Source organism: Cercospora beticola, chromosome 6, assembly GCF_033473495.1.
Source record: "Cercospora beticola chromosome 6, complete sequence".
NCBI lineage: Eukaryota > Fungi > Ascomycota > Dothideomycetes > Mycosphaerellales > Mycosphaerellaceae > Cercospora > Cercospora beticola.
Window position 1 is genome coordinate 879075 of NC_088940.1, and position 15783 is coordinate 894857.

The window sequence follows — 15783 nt, forward strand, 5'->3', positions numbered from 1 at the left end:
TTGGCACGCGGGTGCGAAGCGAGCGACCTTCGGTGGTCTAGGTCTCACAATAGCTTTCAATAGCTAGCGCCATGTATGCACGCAGCTGAGATGCATGTGCATATCGTGGCGTAGCTGAAACAGCTTCCATGCAAGCCACCTCCGGCCACTACGAGCTCCACAGAAAAGTCAATTAGCGTAGTGGTGTGAGCTGTCCGACATTACCAGTACTCTTGGATGTCTGTCGAGGGTCGTAGATCGATTCAACTTATCATCGTCACCGTTGAAGCATTCGACAGAAGCAATCATGGTAATCAGAAAGACGAGGATATCGAGCATTCTGCTAACCCTGCTCGTACCCGTCATTTTGATCTGCGCCTTCTCTCTTTCCATAGCCGGCACCGCTGGAAAGAATTGGGCGCAGAGGATTGAAACTGACTTTGACACCGGACAATGCATGGGTATGTCCGCCCCATGAATTGCGAGTATCGCTGTGCAAAAGCTCATCCCACGCAGGTATCAACCACAGAGGCCCATTCCAATACTGCGTTCTCAATCTGAAGAACGTCTCCTCCACCACAACCACTGACGAGAGCGCCACGCCAACGCCAACAGACAGTAGTGATGAGACCGCTGCAGAAGAAACTCCCACAGAAGGCGAAGAAACGACAAGCACCGAATCAGCAACCGAGAGCAGCACACCGACACCAGTGTGTCCTTTACCTCAAGCCGAATCGCGCTACGAGCAATTCTGCAACAGCACAACGCGCCCCGGCGGAGCATGCTCAGTCCGCGGTGTAGCCTCCCTCGCAACCCTAGGCCGCAACAGCGCAACAGGGGACTCCTCAACCTTCTGCCAGCAGCTCAAAATCTCGGGCTCTCTGCTGCTCGCCGGGTGTGCTCTGATCGGAATTGGCATGCTCGCATCTTTGATCCTCAGCGGTATAACCTTACTCCAGATCTTCGGCAGATACAAGGCACCAGACGACACCTCTTCGCCTTCATTGGGTGCGGTGGCTGTCTTTACTAGCATCATCACGGGGTTGGGTTTCCTTGCAATGCTGTTTGGTACTGTGGTCGGCGCGAACGTTCTTGTCAATTTGCAGTTTCCTGCAGGCGATTGGTATACATCTGGGGACCTTGTCAACAGCACTGCGGTAGGGCCTTGGATGCTTGGGAAGTCCGTCTCGCTTGCCACAGCGGGATGGGTATTGGCGGCTGTGGGTGCGAGTCTCGTGGGCAAGATCTGGTCAAGCCCTACTGCTCATTATCGTCGAGTCGGTCAGGATGATGTTGGTGCAGAGGTTGTGAGGCCCAGAGGCAAGCACGATCGTGAGGAATAGTTCGATGAGAATGTATTTGACCGAATTCATGAATCAAATTGCCTCGCTTGCTTGTAATCAGCTATCATATTTTGCCATCCGAGATCGGCTTTTTCAGCTGCAGAAATCCTTCTATTGCAGTGTACGGGCCGCGCTCGAACCTTGGTCTGTTGTCCAGCGATGCGATGGGGAAGGGATTCCAATGTTGCGATTTCGGTTGTCTTGCTGTCGCAGAGGCAGGTTCGCTGTCATCAGGTGCCACAGCGTAGGGCTGCAGCCAATTCCAATTTGCAGAAGCGAGTGCTGGCAAAGGAATACCGCTGAATAGAGCAGCTTGCGCTTGAGCCAAAGGATCGGACGTGTTTATTGGGGCAGCAGCAGCCGATTGTGCGATCTCGAGCAAATTTGATCCTGTGCTCAGATTGTTCTTCTCATCGTATCGCTTCTGTAGATCGGGTGTCGTTATGATGAGCGGACCCATGCGGAAGAAGGCTGTCATGCGCTGTAGAGCAGATTGTAAGGTCCAAGGCGGCAATTGCAGTGTCGTAATTGGCAGGATGCCAGAATACGCGTGGATCTTTGCAAATGGGTCAAGAAGTGCTCCAAACATTGACACCTGGTTGTAGTGGTCCACCATGAGTTTGCTGATCTCAATTCCCACTGTGTTCGGGTCTCTTTCGTCGAGGCGATACGACCTGGACGAGAGATGGTAGGGCGTCAGCTCAATATACTGGTCACGATCAAGTGCGGTTGTGTTCTTGCCCGCAGGATAGTAGGTGATCATGGTGGTGAGATCAAGCTCTTGCCCTGGCGCTGTTTTCGCGTCGCCGATCTGCTTGAACAAACAGACCAGGCCGTCATATGCTCGATCACGGTCGCCAATCTTGACAGTAAAGTTATAGCTCTTGGCGCCTCTCTTCACAGACGTCAGTGGAATATCCGGAGGTGCATTGCTGAGCGTTGACTGATTCTTCAGTGGTGGACTGGCCAGCTCAAGAGCAAATCCAATGTTCGTGAGCGCTAAAGGCCGCCCGACGATGGCATTGAGATACTCTGCGTATTGGTTGGGTGTGTGAGGAAGCGCTGCCAGTGCCTTGTTGACCATACCGAAGAAAGAGCGCAGATAATCAGGGCGTGAAAGCTGCTTCATGAGCGCATCTAGTTGCGGGTAGCCTTGCGAGCGGAAAACTTTTGGATCTGTCGGCTTCGCTCTTACGTCCGAGGGAGGCTCAAAAGGTTGCCATTCGATGCTCTGAGATGCCTTGTTCGGCCCACCCAGGCGCACCTCGCGATAGAATTGCCCGTCTGGCAAGAAGATCTGAACGCCGTTCTCTGCGTAATTGAGCACTACGAATCCCCAAAGTGGATCATCCCACTCGTTGGCTGTACGCCACATCTTCAGCGATTGATCGAAAAGCATGAAGTTGCCGTTAAGCCTTGCATCCTGATTGATGGTGGGTGGATATTGAGCATATTGACAACCTGCCGGGTCTTCTGTAATCACGTTCTCCCGATTGATATCACCGCCAAGGTCTTGAGGATGGAAGTACTCGCTGAGGTTGGGGTACAAGGGCGGTATATTATTCGCTGGCCGCGGATCGATCGCAGAAATTGCTTGTCCAAATTTGTCGATGATACTGTCCGCGTCGTCAGCTAAATCACTCAGAACTTGTTCACGTCACTCACTTCAGCTTCGTAAATCGAAATTGTCCATGAGTCACTGGCTTCATGGGAGCCACGCCAGCTTCAAACCGCACGAAATCAGAAAAGGGCGTCTTGTCGAGCTCAGAGCCCATCAATGTAATGGCCTCGGTATTGAGATTCACCTCAGGCCTCTCTGCGGCTTTGAGAGAGGTCAAGTTGGTTGGAGATCCCGGGTCTCGAACAGTCGGTTTGATATGAGTACCTTGCAGCTTGGTGGTAAGGTGGTCCATGAATCCCGTCATAGGCGCACTCAAGAGCTGAATCTGCTCGACCTTGCTGAGGAAATCCGGAACCGGGTCAAAAGTCACGGCTCCCGTTTGTGGATCGAGTTTTGGCTTCAAGCTATCTGGTAGCATGTCCGGATTAGTGGACGATAGCAACTGTTCAACACTGACACGGAGCGAGAAGCCTGGTTGTGGAAGGATGAGGACTCGGCCATCAACCTCACGCTCATCTCGAACACGAGTCGACCCGGATCTGACGAGTTCTGCCACTGTTCGATCCGGCTTGATACCATAGCGCACACGGGGGTTCTCGTTCGGTTTGAAAGGAATCTTGACTTGGTTGAAATCCCAAGCATCCCATGGAATATGGCAGTAGCTTATCTCCCACTCCAGGAAGAGTGGAAACCATGCTTGTGTGTTGTTCCACTGATCACGGCTGTCGTGATAGTGAGGCAAGACGACATCTGTCGAAGCTTTCCCTCTGACAGTAGATGGAATCTCCTTAACACCGGAGCTATCACTAGGTCGCAAATTGAAAAATTCTCGAATTAACGAAGCTGCTGCGTCTTGAAGTTCTCTATTGGCGACGCCTTGTTTGTTGATGAAGCAAGGTAGGACGTTGTTATTGATGACATCGCCTAGACCGCCCCAGCCGGCTGGTGTCTGAGGAGGCAGACTGGGAACCTGCACTTGTGATGCAAATCGGGTCGGCAGAAGTGATAGCCAGTCTACTGGCCACGGGTTCGAGAGGCCAGGAACTAACAAGCAAGGATCTCTTTGAGTGTAGAACCGCTTGCGAGCGCCGCGCTCAACGATGTATGATGGCTTGCTAGAATCGGATCCAGGTCGAACAAACGGCTTCAAGTATGTCTCAATAACGCTCCCAAGGCTTTCGACTCGTGCTTTCATGGATTTGACAATCTTTGTTTGAGCATCAACGAGCTCTGCGGGTTTCTTTGATTGGTCGGCTGGGCTTTCTCGAATTGTGGTCCTGGTATCCTGCCAGGATTTGTCGCTCACGTACTTCCACCACAACGCAAACAAGTTCCACTGCTCACTCTGCATCTCACGCTTTGCCGAGTCTAATGCAGCCTGGACATCGTTGAGTCTGGCTAAAGACTGCTTCTGTGATGACGTAGGCTCGAACAATTGCTGCGTGCGTGTCGGGAGTGCGGTCGAGCCTGTGTTGGAAGGGGTGGCAGCAGAAAAGTTCCAGAAAGATCCGCTATCTTGATATGGCTCGAAGTTGTTTGCACTCAACATATCTTGCGCTTCTTGCTGTGAGTCAATGTCGTCTTCCTGTTTCAAAAGCAGTGTTTCCAAATGCCGCAAATCGGACTCTGTTTTATCGAGAGCAGTATCTCGGGCACCACCTTGCTTCAGAGAGTCATTGTAAGCACGTACATATGATAGTACGCTATCCAAAGGCGTCGTGCCAACTGTGACCGGATGTGATTTTGGGTTGGCGAACTTCTTGGCTGCATGAGCAGATGGTAAGGTAAGTGTATTGTTGTCCTGGCTGCTGTAATTGACTGTGTACATGGCCCCATGACAAAGAACTCTGCCGCTAGAGGGCCTGTTCAGGAAGTCGTCACTCTTGGCGACTGGCATTGAGAGGAAGTTGTTGCTCAGTAGTTCTGACATGGTCACGGATCGAGGGTTGGTAAGAAAGTCTTGATTTTCTTCGCCATGCCAACCTACGCGGATGGAGGTCACGTCAGCAAAATGAATGCGGTCATAACAGGTCGACTTCTGGTGACCGGTGACTTACCAAGAACATAATAGCTTGCAGTCGCCTTTGTGAGATAATCTCGTTTCCCATCTTGCACGTACTCGAAATTGTCAAGTATGCTAAAGACATTGGGACAGTGCGGCGCATAGTCAGCAAAGAGAGGATTCGCCGTGTTGAGCGTGCCCAGTGGCACGAAGCGCTGTGCATCTGGCGCGCTTTCCTTCCATGAGCCGGGCGTCAGAAGTGTCTTCTGGCCAATGTAAATTTCGGCTTGTGCTTCGATGGAGCCAGCGTCGCCCTTCAAATAAGGCGCACATTCGACCTCAACGTCGACATTACGATCAAAATCCTGCACGTTGCGGACTCTGTTGGACTCTACAATCCAGGCAGTGATGTCCCTAATCCGGCCTGCAGGCTCGGCTCCTGGGTGTAGTCTTCGAATCACAAGCCACCGATCGGGCGCAGTCTTGAAGACTGGTGCTGAGTCTGTTTGTGCAGAAGAGCCCGCCCCTGTCACCATTGTCAGAATGCATATATAAGTTCGGTGCAACGTATGCCGGTCGTCGAGCCCAGAAATCGAATTACCGCAGGGTGAAAGAGCGCAGGCAGCAGGGATGAAAGGAACACAATCGACGTACGATAGCATCGAGGCAACATCCAATGCAGATACACGCCTTGCCTTCGCTTCCTAGGCTCGCCAGTGCCCAGATCAGTCAATCTGGGATTAAGAGATGGTGGCGAAGCATGAGAGATGTCGTGGTATGGCAGGACATCATTCTGAATCACCGCGGCATCTAGGCGAAGGAAAGTGTAGTTTGGCTGGGAGATTGGTGCAACGCTTGCATTATCAGGAAAGCCCTTGCTGTGCCAGTGTCAGTCGCTGTCTACTGACTGAATTTTGGCGATCGTACCTCAACCCATTCAGCACGAAGGCATCGAGCTTGACTGGCACGTAAACCACTGGTTTTGCCATCTTCTCCTACTCTGAGCCCGTAGGTCCCAATGATTGATCCGAGACTCTTGAAGAGGACGTGTCGTCGCGCTTCCCAGCAGGCCTGCCACGACCGCATCGCTGATTTCTGCCATGTCTGGCTCGCGTATGCAGCTTCAAAGTAACTGCTGGAGTCGAAATTTGGGCGTAGGCGAGCAATGCAGGGCGTGAGACTGTCGGTGTTTCCGCGTGGGACACGCGAAGAGGCGTGTTTTGAGGCTGGCTGAGAGCTCTTAGCCATTGCCATGCCAAGACCCACAGCCACAGCAGCGAGCTCCTTTTGCTCGAAGTTTCGTCCATGGACATGGGTACTCCACATGCGGATATGCGTGGCAACAATAAGAGGCGCTCCAGCTGATGCAACACGTGGAATGGTGAAAGCCAATGCTGCATACTGCATCTGGTGGCGGACGCACTTGCTGCAGAGTGGAGCAAGGATGGTGTTCTGGGTAATGACCTCGACTGATGATGGAAGGTGCAGCGCGGACGAGATGGTGGCGGCAGCAACGTCGACCTGTCGTCTGGTGCTGGACCGCGTGGCGACCTCTCGTGAGGTATCCTCCCTCTAGCAATCGTAACTGATGGTCTGTGGGCGACAGCATAGAGACCAAAATGGAGACGTCCAAGCCCAATGGCGATATAGGCCAGCAGCCGATGCAGATTGACCCCAAGACAGAGCCCGAACAGCCCAAGAAGGAGGCAGAGACGCCGAAAGATCAAGACTCGAAGCCCAAGGCCAGGACTCCTGAACAGATCGCAGCACTCTCCAGTTTGACTAACGCTCAGATCTACTCGGCCAACAGCAAGCTGAACCTATCCGTGGATGTCTATCATGTCAATGTTGAGGTAATTGGCTCATCAATGGTGTCATCAGGCTCGCGCTTATCATGAACAGGGAAAAGGAGATGCCGCAATTCATTTGCTCATCGTTCAGGATCGAGCGTTCTTGAAACCATTTGTCCTCCGGGCAGTCCTCATTGATGGTGGTACGGCTTCAGGCGCGGAGAGGATCAAAGCTGTCCTGAGAGACAAAATCGGGAAATTGTACGACTTTGATAGAACCCAAGGTGGCCGGACTGCCATTGGACAGCAGCTGGAATGGCCTCCCTTCGACAGCATGGTCGTCACGCATTGGGATGATGACCACTATTCTGGTGTCATGGAACTCGTGCACGCTGATCTTTCGAACCAGTATGCCAGCATTGCTCGACCGGCACCAATTCCCAACGATGCCGCGGCAGATGTCAAGGCGTCACATGCTGCAGCAGAAAAGGCGTATCAAGACAAGATTGACAACCTCCGAACATCATATCTCTCACCCTTCATGAAGTACGCACTACCATCACAGGCTACGAACACAGCAGACCAGGGTTCCAATACAGGCAACAAAGGGAATGTTCAAGATAACAAAGGTATACTCACAACTTGACGGAATGTAAGATTTAGGGCAACGAGCGCTTACGTGGATTTCAGCAACACCGAATTCGCGGGCGGAGAGAGCATTGACGATACTGTACTGCCCATACTTCGGCAACAACAGAGTAAAGCAGTTCTCGCTGAGAATCCGGTAATTGAAGCTGAGCAATCATTGACAGGTCTGGGGAGGCAAATTCCCCTCGCAATGGTTCCAGACGTCCAAAGTACAAAAGTCTGGAGGTACGAACCCGGGGCCGGACGAGAACGGAATTGGTGATGGCAGCAGCTTTCTCGCCCGGCGCGGCAGAGTATGGCCCTTCTACGACGATGGGCAAGGCACGAGGGCGAACGACGGTCCTAACCTTCCCACACGATTTCTCGACTGGAACATGAGGCCTGAAGGGGCAGGCAGAGGCGCGATAGACCCGACCGAATGGGCCAAGAAGATCTGCAAAATCCGTGCGGGAAATCAATACATCCTGGGCACTAATCTGTTCACCGGCTGGCGCCTGGCCGAGGTCCAATGCCATCAAGTCAAGAACCCGATGCAGCTAGCTCTAGCACACACATCCGCAGACAGCTTCAAAGAAGGGACCAACAAGGCTGATCCGATGCTCAATACAACCGCTGCCGCCGTTGTCAATGGTCTACCCAAACATGAGCCAAACCAAGCTCAACCGGTGCTGCTTATTGTTGGAGCCAACGGTGACTATTGCGGCCAATCTTTGTCTAATGCATTAACTGCTGCAAGCGACACAGACATGAAGGACGAGGAACCAGCAAACGAACAAGAAGATGGCATCACTGATATGGACAGATTCTCGAACTGGGCTGCACAAGAACCCAAGGCTGACACAACAGACAACTTGGCGAAAGCGCAAGTCCAAGACCTGCGTGGGCAGCCGAAAGACAAAGGTGCCAACATGATGATCCGTCCGAACGACAAGCCCATCGGTACCTCGTTCTCCGATGTACAGCGGATCAGATAGGTCCTGACTATGCCAGCAGATCCTTTCAAATTTAGGATGAAAGTTGTTGATAAAGCCACCCCGATGGGTGGAAGCGAGATCACCAACGCAGCATCGGTAAACAATTCGTCACCCTTTACAAAGCTACATCACCAACAACTCGTAGATCATCACCTTGCTAGTGTGGACCGATGGACATATGTCACATTACTCCGCCGGTGATGCTCAGGTATGTGTGCCCACTGGTGCGCTGCAATCCAGACTAATATAGAGCAAGTGGGAAATCGAGAACAAGATCGTTGCTTGGATTCAGGCTGGCCAGAATCCATTCCAATGCATTCGAGCCGTGAAGCTCTCGCATCATGGAGGTACGCACCAACGATAATGGAACTCACCAATGAAACACCGTAACGCTGATCTGTTCTAGCCACCTACTCCACTCCTCTTGACCTGGTACACAAGTTCAGACCAAGAAGCATCATTGTCTCGGCCTCAGGCAGAGACTACGGTCATCCTGTATACGAGTTGCTTTTTTACTTGAATCGCTGGTTTAGGACTTCGAACCGTATCGTCCCGAGCGGAAACGCTCCTGGAAAGTGAGTTATCCAAAGGTCGTATACGCTATATCAGCTAAATAGGCATCAGATTGTTTCACTCTCTATCATATCCCTACTATCTGTAAGTGCAGCTGATAACTCGTCGAAATCCTCTGTTGCGCACGCTTACCTCTGCTGAACATTCAGTGCAAAGAGGGAAACGCAAAATGGAGCCGAGGATACTACCAAGACCAAATCTGGGGAAGCCGAAGGAGATGTAACGAACACTGGCGAGTCATCGCAGACGAAGGGCGCCGAAAATGGAGACGCAGAGACAACCCAGCAGACCGGAACCAAGAAAGTGGAGACAATTCGCCAGGCCGTCGCGCCACAATATCGAGCCTTCGGGAAGAACAACTTCTTCCATGAGATGCTTGCAGAGAAAGTTACGGGCGTCAGGGCAGCTTACATAAAACGTCTCAGGCTCATCGAAGACCGACTGCCCCAGCAAAGCCGATCACTGGATGGATTTGCTGCTCTGGAGACAACCATTAAAGCGAAGGTGGCCGCCAAAGAATGGTTCCTGGTGGATGGCGAGATCAGCAAGCAGAACTTCACACTCAATACCGTGGAGAGTGGAATGCCTCTGATTGCACCATGGGAGCCCAAGCTTTGCACAACTGTGGCAACGGTTGATACAGCACTTGGTACCTTACAGAGCGCAAAAGATGAACTGCAATACGTCAAAGTCCATTGTCGTTCGTGGAGTACCGCTCGACGCGCCCAAGATTTAGATCAGCGGCTAGATGGATATACCAGTTTTCAAACATCCGAGGCTCCACTGATCCTGGCATCGGACAGCTCAGCGGCATCACGTCCGGCTGGCAAGAAGAGAAAAGCAATCGATAAAAGTGCAACGCAAGAAGAAAGAAAAACGGCCGAATTCGAGCAGATGCAAGCTGCTCTGGTCAAGAGAAGGCTAGTCCGTCCTCTCAGAAAGTCTGTGGAGGCAAGCTACAATGTTCAAATCAAAGTTGCCGCGCAGGAAATTGAGGAGATCAGACACGGGCCATCCAGGAAACGCAAAGGAGGTCAAGACACGAGTGACGATAAAAAGCGTCCGAAGCAGAAAGAGGAAGCGGCACTTGAGGAGGATGGCGAGGCAGGAAGGGGTAAGTCATTGCAACTGTCTACACTGCCGCTACTCGTGCTAATCAGGATCAGACACCGACCTACGTGCATTTGTGCTCCCCCACGCCACAGCTGCAACTGTACCCGACACCGCACTTTCGGCTACAGGCGACAGTCATGTACAGGCTTCAGTTGCTAGCGTGACAGTTGCGACAAATGCCGTGGAAAGCTCTGCAGTGGTTGGCGAACCTCCAAGTGAACCTGCTGCCGACGCAGACGAACCGGAGTCTTGGAACCTTGTCTCTATCTCCTTGGTCACAGATACCGACACCTCATCATGGAAAAATTTAGTGCCCATCTCAGCTGCCACCGGTGGTTACGAAGCTTTACTCGAATGGATCGTGGAGCCGGTCTTCACAGTCGACGCTACGGGGAAGGCTGACTCCGCCAGTGGTTTCAGATCATCTCTATTCAGCGCGCTCGATATCGATGACGAAGCTTCGACACTCACAGCTTTGTTCGCCCCCGATAGCAAGATACAGGATGGTCTATGGACTGGTTTGAGCCTGAATTGTAAGCAAGCCGGGCATGATCTGGAGTTCTCAACGACATCCGCGAGCTCTTACTTTGGTACATCGTTCGAATACTTGCCTGATTACGAAGTGCCAGCTAGTGGGATAATACCACAACATCAGACACTGATTTTGGGACTCGCCAACAATCCGACAGAGAAATGGAACTTCACAAATCTGCTGACTTGGCTCGGCATTTTGAACGAATCAGGAACTACAGATGCTATATCTGATCTAGAAACTGCAATCGGCACTGGCGTAACTTTCGACCTCAAGCGAGGAGCGATCTGGTTCTGCTCTGCGGAAGATTTCGGCGTTGTTCAACGGATGGAGTGGCAATTGGACGCTCCAGCTATCAAGAAGTGGTTGGACAAAGGCTTCATGGAACTAGGATCAGAAATCACGCTCGAGGATCCGTTAATTACAGGCCGCAAGGTCACTCGATCTTCAGAGACTTCCTCTGGAACTCTGTTCATCGATGCGTACGAGTTCATGGTTGCACTCAAACTCAAGAGGCCTGTCGGCAATACTGTTCAAACACTGACCACGAACATCCAAGTCGATCTTGGAAATGGAGGCATGGCGATTGCAATCAGTTTGCTTCCGTCTTCTGGCACCCTCGGCGATATGTTGGGCTGGATTGCTGGTCTGGTCGGAGCAGATGATCGTGGCGGTATAACCGATATCGTGAACTCCATTCCCGGACTGGATAAGCTACAGATGAAGAGAGTTACATTGAGAGCCTCGAAGCGCGGCGTAGAAAGCTTTTCTATCGACCTGGAATGGACCCCTGGATGGAAGACTACAGCTACCGCCACGGAGGAAGCAGTTGAGGTACCAGTTCTGGTAAGTTGATGTTATATTGATGCTTTTGTCGGGTCGTAGTGACCCATGCTGATGCTCAAATAGCTCTCGTACAAATGGACGAAAGCCATGAAGCCGGACCCGCATTCGATCGTGGCCCAAGTCTGGTTCGAGCCTTCATTCGTACGAGATCCAGAAAGTGCTCCGACTGAACTTTCGCCTTTCTATGAGCCTTCGAAGGTTATACGTCCAACATTACCGGCACCGTCAAGCGTGAGTCTGCAATCCCTCATGCCAGGCGATTATGCTCTTCCCAAAGAACTGGATCTCGAGATCGTGGAATTAGTCCTATCTTTGGAAGGCAAAAAAGTCTCGTTCTCTGGTATGCTGGTTGCAAGCGAACAAGAGGATGACGATGCCGCCGACGATGGTTTAGGCATTCGCCTCGAGCAAGTGACCGTCAGAGCGAGCTACGAGCGCGGAGATTCCCCGCCAGGTCCATCTACTGGCGCTGCGAAGCCCAAGGGCGAAGCTTCTTACGAGCTATTCTTGGAAGGTGTCATCGATATCTCGGTGCCTAGCAATAATCTCAAGACTGACGAGGAGCCGGACGCGAACCAGACACTGCTTGTTTTGGGTATCGATCTTCAGGCAAAGGGGAAGAGTAAGCTCTGCCACCTTCATGGTTCTGTGGACAATCTCAATATGGGTGCACTCGGACGCTTCTTTCCTGCTGAGGATGAGGAAATCATCACGGACATACTTGGCAATATTACCTTAGAGTCTCTAGACATCGACTACTTGTATGGAAGTAATGGTGCGGCAAGCGAATTTGACATTGGGGCGATACTTCGTATCGGACCTTGCGAGCTGGAAGTTGACTTCCATCGCGACACGGAGTCTTGGCGTTTCGAAGCTTTACTGCAAGCAGCGGAAGGAACTGATGCCACTGTTGGTGCACTATTGGAGGATATCCTTGATGATGACACTGCTGCGTTTGACAGCGTGCCATCCTTCATCAAGGATATGTCGCTTTCTGGAGGAAATGCGTACGTCTCATTGAAATTGGCTTCACTCGATGCGGCCTCAGTCACACCCGAGACTCCTCCTCCAGGTCCGAACGAGCTGAAGCCTGGAAAGAAGTACCTGGCGATGTACCTGACCATGCGGCTCCCAGTTCCTGGTGGAGCAGGCGTAGAGCTGTCCTTCATTCAACTCACTGAGAAGACAGTGGTGCCTGCAGGCCAACCACGTCCTCTGCCTGCTCCTGGAGCGCTGCGCAACAAGACAAAACGCATCATCCGCGTGTCCGTGGTGGATTTGCCTTGGCATAAGATTCCTCAACCACCTGTCGTGGGCAAGATCGAGCCACTTTTCGATGGACTGCACTTCCTTTGGGTACAAGATCCCGTTGAAAACAAAGGTATCACACGACAGGAGTTGGCAATACTCGCCGAGGTCAGCGTTATTCAATTCAAGGAAACGGCCCGGCAGCCTAAACCAATCGACATTGTACTAACTGCAGGAATGCACTTCTGCATCGCAGATGCGTCAAAACTGCTACTTGACTACGGCTTCAACAAGCCCAAAGACGTTACTCAAAGATCAAGAAATGTAGTCAGCAAATCCGACAAAGCTCCACTACCGACTGGTGCTCCAGTGAATACTGGAAGTGGTGAGGGCACAGCTACTAGCGATCTGGCGAAGAAAGTTGGCCCAATCGCTGTTTCAAACGTGGGCATTCGGTTCGAAGATAATGTACTCTTGCTTTTCTTTGACATTGCTGCTCACCTGGGGCCAGTACAAGTCATGCTTCTAGGATTCGGCATCGGCGTGAACCTCAAAACGCTCAACTTGCAATCGTTGGCATCCATCGAGCCACAATTTCAGCTCAAGGGGATGGGAATATCGTTCCAACAGCCACCTGTCGGCATTGCTGGTATGTTCAAGGATGCATCGACTTCCACTCAGCGTCTCTACATGGGTGGCGTTGCTGTCTCCTTCAAGCCGTATAGTTTCATGGCAGTTGGCGAGTATGGTGAGATTGCCCGGCCTGGTTCAGTTGGAGTGACAGATACGTACAAGACGTTGTTCATTTTCGCCAAACTGGAAGGACCTCTGATCGAGCTGGAGTTTGTGACCATCGGTGGCATCACCTTGGGCTTCGGATACAACTCGAACCTGCGATTTCCGACCATCGCACAGGTACCATCATTCCCATTCATCGCCAATACAGTCGGAGGCGAAAATTCAGATCCTTTGACTGTCATGAACCAGCTCGTCGGCCAAGCAGATTCCTATGTCAAGCCCCAAGAGGACTCCTTCTGGATAGCAGCTGGACTACAAGCTAAAGCCTTACAAGTGCTGGACGTATCAGCTGTGGTCATCCTCGAATTCAACCCATACGTCAACCTCGGAATCTTCGCAAAAGCCATTGCCCAAATGCCACCTGCACCAACACCACGCATTGCCTGCTTCGTCTACGTCGAACTCGGAATCATGTGCACAGTCGATTTCCACGCAGGAGCTTTCCGTGTTGAAGCACAACTCTCGCCGAACTCGTTCGTCATACATCCTAGCTGTCATCTCACAGGCGGCTTTGCTCTATGCTATTGGTTCGGATCTTCGCCGTACTCTGGAGATTTCGTTTTCACAGTCGGCGGCTACCATCCCATGTACAAACCCCCACCACATTATCCCGTGCCACCTCGACTCGGCATATCATGGCAAATGGGACCAGTTTCGATTCGCGGTGAAGCATACTTCGCCATCACTCCACAGTGCTGCATGGGCGGCGGCAGACTAGAAGTCGTATTCAGCGCTGGTCTGCTATGCGCATACTTGACAGCTTACGCTGACTTCTTGATCGTGTACAATCCATTCTACTTCATGGGAGAGATGGGCGTATGCGTCGGCGTTCGGTTCACGATGGATATCCTCTTCGTCACCATCCACATCTCCGTCGAGCTCAACGCACGGCTGCGCCTCAGAGGACCCGAGTTTGGTGGGTCTGCTTATGTGGACTTTTGGGTGTTTGGGTTTGAGATTTCATTCGGTGCAGAGGCCAAACGACCAGGAAAGAAGACGCTGGATGAATTCGTGGAACTTTTGCTCCAAGTCCCGGATGCCGATTCTGTTGCTCGTACGGCCATTGCTGATGGACGAGCGACTACGGGGCAAATCGACAAGCTTCATGTGCTCTCGGTTGAAGAGGGCAGATATACTAACAAGGCTAAAGATGCCACATCGGATCCTGGTGCAATTGTAAGTGTGGTTCTCGATTCTCTCTTCCCTTGGTCATCCCTTGAAAGTTGGCATCGCAAGTGTTTATCACTCATGAAAGGCACATGCTGATTCCTGTCAACCATGTGTAGTGGGAAGTAAAGCGAGCTGGTTTCCAATTTCGCGTACAGAGTCGGCTTCCATTGCAAACGATCACACAGCCAGCCGCCAGCGACACCGAACCAGATCTTGTGCTACTGGAGGAGAACCCATTCTACGCCAAACCGATGCAGCTGACCACACAGCTCGTCTCCACCATGACAGTCTCAATTGCAAAAATCGAAAAGAACGGCAACAATGAAGTGGCCACTTTCCTCCCTTTGCCAGTCATAAAGAGCACGCCGAAAGCACTATGGGATGAATGTAAATTCCACCCTCAAATCACACCAGATGTTGCAGCCGGAATACTGACCATTATGTTGCAGATAAACCCTCCACAGACCCAACATCCGGCCAAACCAAACCCTCCTCCCTCCTATCCAACACCGATCCAGCAACAATGGACCTCCTCATGGGTGCAACATTCTGTGCTCCATTCCCTTTCCGCTCCTACGACAAGATCCTCAAATACAACGTTCTGAGATCTTCAAGCTTAGACGTTTTCACTCTCGCAGATGTGGATGCCGCTGGCAAACCATTGCGTCCAACACTCCCATCAACCAATCAATTCGTCTCCGAACAATGGCGATCTGCGCAGCCAGTAGAAGGTGCGATGCAGTGGACTTTTGTGCAGAGTAAATGGAAGCAGGCAGTTGGGCAGAAAGTGGATGTTGCAGAAGGGGAGAAATCGGTGGGAGTCGTGGAAAGCGTTATTAGTACGTGGCAGGATGCTATGGGTTGGAACAATGTCGAAAATGGTCTGAAGAATGATTTGAAGGGTGATGGAGATGATGATCGGGATCAGGTGTTGCTGTGGAAGCAGTTTGATCATTTGTATATGGCTGCGCCGATGATTGGGGTTGGAGCATAGTACATTGGATGTTTCGGGAGAGATCTCGTGTTAGATTTAGGATTGTTTTCACATTGTCACTTCCACGTGGGAACATTCTCCAGCTTGATCGATTCGTGATTCTAAATGTAGTGACGTTGCACGTGGTTTCGTTCTCCTGAGAGGAATATGGC

The 15783-nt window shown here is 51.6% G+C and overlaps 3 protein-coding genes across 3 annotated transcripts; 2 read left to right on the top strand and 1 right to left on the bottom strand.

Moving 5' to 3' along the window:
• Positions 1–286: 286 nt before the first annotated feature.
• On the top strand, positions 287–1322 carry RHO25_009452 (uncharacterized protein; the record flags this gene model as incomplete). Its single annotated transcript, XM_023600987.1, has 2 exons — positions 287–440; positions 496–1322. The coding sequence occupies 2 exons, from the start codon at positions 287–289 to the stop codon at positions 1320–1322; spliced, it is 981 nt and encodes a 326-aa protein (XP_023453319.1).
• Positions 1323–1386: 64 nt separating this feature from the next.
• Positions 1387–5934, bottom strand: RHO25_009453 (uncharacterized protein; the record flags this gene model as incomplete). Its single annotated transcript, XM_023600988.2, has 5 exons — positions 1387–2938; positions 2988–4926; positions 5001–5471; positions 5600–5823; positions 5873–5934. 5 exons carry the CDS (start codon positions 5932–5934, stop codon positions 1387–1389), a joined length of 4248 nt encoding a protein of 1415 aa, XP_023453322.1.
• Positions 5935–6564: 630 nt separating this feature from the next.
• Positions 6565–15631, top strand: RHO25_009454 (uncharacterized protein; the record flags this gene model as incomplete). Its single annotated transcript, XM_023600989.1, has 14 exons — positions 6565–6798; positions 6848–7364; positions 7426–7493; positions 7548–8322; positions 8377–8453; positions 8503–8565; positions 8614–8704; positions 8764–8932; positions 8982–9014; positions 9080–10044; positions 10097–11421; positions 11485–14643; positions 14754–15024; positions 15087–15631. The coding sequence occupies 14 exons, from the start codon at positions 6565–6567 to the stop codon at positions 15629–15631; spliced, it is 8292 nt and encodes a 2763-aa protein (XP_023453323.1).
• Positions 15632–15783: the final 152 nt, after the last annotated feature.